General features: G+C 35.6%; 1 protein-coding gene across 4 annotated transcripts in view; it reads right to left on the bottom strand.

Annotated features, from left to right (window-relative positions):
- Nucleotides 1-2383: 2383 nt before the first annotated feature.
- LOC123236335 (cytochrome P450 2C42-like) overlaps nt 2384-4789 on the bottom strand; it is a 23616-nt gene continuing 21210 nt past the window's right edge. For all 4 annotated transcript variants that reach the window (XM_044662641.1, XM_044662640.1, XM_044662644.1 and 1 more), the window contains 2 exons: nt 4230-4371; nt 2384-2903 (listed from right to left, as the gene is read on the bottom strand). In XM_044662641.1, coding sequence (XP_044518576.1) covers nt 2713-2903; nt 4230-4371 — 333 coding nt within the window. In that variant the 3' untranslated portion in view covers nt 2384-2712. The remainder of the gene's footprint in view (nt 2904-4229; nt 4372-4789) is intronic.

Genomic DNA, 4789 nt, shown 5'->3' with positions numbered 1-4789 from the left:
CTGATAAGTACACTATTTTGTGTTCACTTAACTTATTTATAGTTTCCTTCTTTATATTCAGGTCATTCACCCATTCTGAATTTATCTTGGTGTAGGGTGTGAGATGTTGATCTAAACCTAATCTCTCCCATATTGTTTTCCAAATTTCCCAGCAGTTTTTGTCAAATAGTGGATTCATGTCCCAAAAGTTGAGCTCTTTGGGTTTTTTAACTCTCTTCTTTTATTTTTTGATGGAATTCTTTTCCACAATATGACTAATATGGGTAAATGTTTTATATGCTTGCACATGCAAAATCTTTATCAGACTGGTTGCCCTCTCAGGATGAGAGGAAGAGAGAGAAGAAAGAAAGGGGAGAATTTGACTCAAAATTTTTTAAATGAAGGTTAAAAATTGGTTTTACAGGTAATTTTATATGGAATGACTCTCTGGGAGCAAGAGCAGGAAACTATTGTGAACTTTAAAAAATGAAAATAAAAACACAATCAGGGTAGTTAACATCTTTGTCAAGCATGTAGGATTTCAGTAACCAACCTAATCATTGGTGAACATTTCCCTTGATGGGATTCCAAACCATCTAGTGAATTCCCTTTTCTCCTTTCTCTCTCACTTTCTACTCAAAAGAACTCATTTTTAAGTCATAAGTTAACTATTTTAAACCTCTTTATTTGCTATTTTGAATGATACTTAAAAGGCAGAAATCTCAAGGTAAAGACATGATTGTTCTTTGTAACTTTTGAGTTAAACACTCTATTTAATTGAGTACAACAGGGAATGAGGAAGTAGGTGGGAGGCAAATATAAGTGGTTAGTTTAAATATAGAAAGATTGAAATAAGTTCCCATGTTGGTCAGAATAGCCAGTCCTAGTAGTCCAACAGATTCTGATGCTTTGAGCACAGTTACTTGTATCAATAATCAATATTCTTAAGTTTGCTAAAATATTAGTGAAAGGATCTGTCTGGACCTGATGGTCACTGCTCTTAGATTAAAACTATAGATATTCCTTCAACATCACAACTTTCCCTAGTATGATTTTGATATATCATGAGTCAGCATAAGAATTTATGTAGAGAATTTCAGAGGGTTTTTTAAATGTTTTGTTATACTTACAGCATATTAAGTAGCATTCTCCTTGAATTTCTTTCATTTAAAATTTTTTTCATATTTATTTCATATTTTTAAGTTTCTATTTCACTTACCATTTTTACTTAACTTTGGCCTACATGCACCCTATGACCAAATATCTCATAGAAATTTTATAATAATGTATTATAAACACCACATAAAAGAAAAGGGGAAAAATTTAAACTTCATCTCTAGTAAAAAGGGAGGGCCAAAAAATTTTGCACCAATTTGCAGTTGAACAAGCAGACTATATACCTCTGTTGAAAAACCTCAGGCAGATAAATAGCTGATTAGATTATCTGTGTAGTTTATTTACTAAATTCATGAAATCAGTCATTGTAATAAGAATGTCAAATAATTCCTTTCCCCAAAACCTGAAATAATGTGGCCGCCTGGACTTTCTATTGTTGCAAAAGCCAACTCCCCACTTAAATATACTTTTCTCATTCTGCCCAACTAATTTGCCTTTTGAAGAAACCAAGTCAATATTCAATTCACTTTTTATAGATTGAGTAAAGTTTAGATTCTTCTTTCTGCCATTCCAAGAGTCTCAACCTTTCCAGGATTATCACATATTCATTTCTTCTAGACACTATGCTTCAGCCACACTGGATTTCTTTTTATATCTCTCAAATTGTTCCTATATTATTTTGAACATCCAAGCAAATATTTTGTAATTAGAGTATGGAGGCAAAATACATAGAAGGAAGAGTTGGAGTTGTAGTAAATAATAATAGCAACTAACATTTGTATTGCACTTACTAAGTGCCAGACACAGTGCTAAATGCTTAACAATTATTGATTCCTTTAATTCTCACAACAATCATGGGAAGTAGATGCAATATTTATCCCCATTTTAGAGATGAAGAAACTGAGGCTAATTAAGATGAAATGCCTTGCCCAGGAAAACATACTTGACAAGTGTCTAAGGTTCAATTTTAACTCAGGTCTTCCTGACTCCAGGTCCTGAACTATATCCTCACTGCCATCACATTGTGAGTAATTAAGCTACCATCAGAGTAGTGTATGTGTATGGTTGAAGTGGTATTACCTGGAACATTTAGGGAGAAGCAAAAGGTTTCTAATACTTTGATGGAAGATAATTGTTAGAAATCACCTAGACCACTTCTTCTGAATTAGAGGGTATCCATTAATTAAGTGCAGGAGAAAATCCCTAACATTCAGCAGCATACAATCTAGTGAGGGGAACAAGGCAAAATCAACCAAGATGTATAAAAGAATATACAACACAAATTGGATTTATAATTCAGTATTTAATTGTGTGGTACAGACCATAAGGACAAAGAAAGTCATAGAGATGTGTCATCTGAATTCTGATTTGAAGTATAGGTAGGATTTCAATCAATGGAGTTGAAGAGAAGAAATATTCCAGGAACAGACAATTTCTGGATAATGTGGGGGGTAAAGTCATCCCTTTTGACAAAAGGCAATGGGAGTATTAGATGAGGCTAGAAGGGTATATTGGGTTAAAATAATAAAAGGCTTTCATTTCCATGGAAGGAAATGAGTACAGTTTATTCAGAGCACATGAGGAGATTCTACAGCAATTAGAACTAGGGATAGACCTTCACGCGTTTTGGTAAGGGAGGAAGCAGAGCTTAAAGGAGGGGGGTATTCTGCTAAATCCACTGTCAATTGGAGTGGTATCAATATCTTTTGTGTCAATGAGAGATTTCAGGGTAAAATTCTGTAGGACAGTAGTAAAAAACAGAAATAATTCCATTCGAGCCAAGCCCTCACCAAGACATATCCGTTTTCCTGAAAGAGACAAATATAAAGATTTGATCATCTTAGATTTAGAAATCATCTAGACCACTTCTTCTGAATTAGAGGGTTTCCACTAACACAGAGTGGCATTAAGTAAAAGACACTATGTGTTCCTTTTCTGCTCTGGTCCTTGAATCCTTTGAAGAGGCAGTCCCTCTTGAATAGAAAGAGAAGACCTCTCTAGTATCCTCTCTCTAAATCAATCCCTCTAAGCTAAATCCAGTCCTGAGATGTATATTCAGAGGAAAGGAGTCATTGGTCTAGGGAGAAAACAGTCACTTATTAATAATCCCAAGGACTAAATTTATGGTTACCAGGAGTAACTGTGATGGGGAAAAATGAAAGTAGAATGAAAAAAATTCCCTTTGGGTACCTCTTGTCACCATCCTGGAAAGAAAATACTTCTAGAGTCTATAGTGTTCCAAATGTAGTGGCTATTCAGTCACCTCTCCTAACTATTCACTCCAAGGTCTAACCCAAGTATTAGAACCAATTGAACAGATCATAGCATTGAAGACATAATCAATGTGAGGGGTTATTAGCTACCTGCCAACTTTCACTTAAGTCATCCCCATATTTGTCTATCCCTAGCATTACCTAATAACTAAACGGTATCCCCAAAAATTAGAGGTGAGAGGACAAAACAGATGATAATCTCTAACTCTGTATCAATAGATCCCCAGTAAAAATGTAAATAATTAGGAAGGGGATTGGAGGTCCATACTTATGTACTCAGGAGGCATATTTCTACAAACTTGTAAACTCTAAGATTCATCCTTGGCTGACCTGGTCATGAGAGTACTTGAGCACCTAGACTTCAAGATAACCCCATCCCTTTCCTTGACTTGATTAGGTATAGTATTATATCATGATGGCTTAAAAGCATGGAAAACTTTACTTGAGAAAGTAGCTTGAGGTTTACTGGGAGGATAGTTTTTAATACTGGGGGAGCTTTAATTGTGGTCTGGATTCATAACAAAATGTCATCCTATCTGAGTTCTGCCTCTCTTTTTGGAATAAGTTCAGACAGCTACCCTGAATCTTGGGTGATTTCAGTCACAAACCATAGCCCAAGAAAAATTAAAAGAACAATGTACTCTGTCTCAACCCTACTCCCTTACATTTAGAACTTAAAAGGACCAGAATGGCCATCCAGTTCAACAAAGTTTTTTGGTATATAGGGAAACTAAAGCCTTGAGAAATGAAATACATCGGCCAATGTCACACAGGTGATGAATAGCAAAAATGGATTGAAACACAGATTGTCTAAGCTATTGATCTACTTTTGATACACAAAGTCAGATGAACTTGTCTTACCTGCTGAAAAAGGCATGAAATAGTCACTCTTCTTAAAGTTGCCACTTGCATCCAGGAAGTGACCTGGATCAAACTGATGAGGATTGGGGAACTCTTTATCATCATACAGAACAGAAGTCAGTAATGGTATTACAGTGGTACCCTGAAATGAGCAGATACAAACCATTAGAAAACAAAGAACCCATAGATAAACAGACTTGTATGAAAATATTTATAGCTGTGCTTTTTGTGGTAGCAAAAAACTGGAAAATGAGGGTATGCCTTTCAATTGGGGAATGGCTAAACAAATTGTGGTATATGCTGGTGATGGAATACTATTGTGCTCAAAGGAATAATAAACTGGAGGAATTCCATGTGAACTGGAAAGACCTCCAGGAATTGATGCAGAGCGAAAGGAGCAGAACCAGAAGAACATTGTACACAGAGACCAATACACTGTGGTAAAATAGTATGTAATGGACTTCTGTACTAGCAGCAATGCAATGACCCAGGACAATTCTACAGTTCTGAGGGATTTATGGAAAAGAATGCTACCCACATTCAGAGGAAGAACTACAGGA

Source organism: Gracilinanus agilis, chromosome 2 (genome assembly GCF_016433145.1).
Source record: "Gracilinanus agilis isolate LMUSP501 chromosome 2, AgileGrace, whole genome shotgun sequence".
NCBI classification, from domain to species: Eukaryota; Metazoa; Chordata; class Mammalia; order Didelphimorphia; family Didelphidae; genus Gracilinanus; species Gracilinanus agilis.
This window is presented reverse-complemented; position numbering and strand designations above follow the sequence as displayed.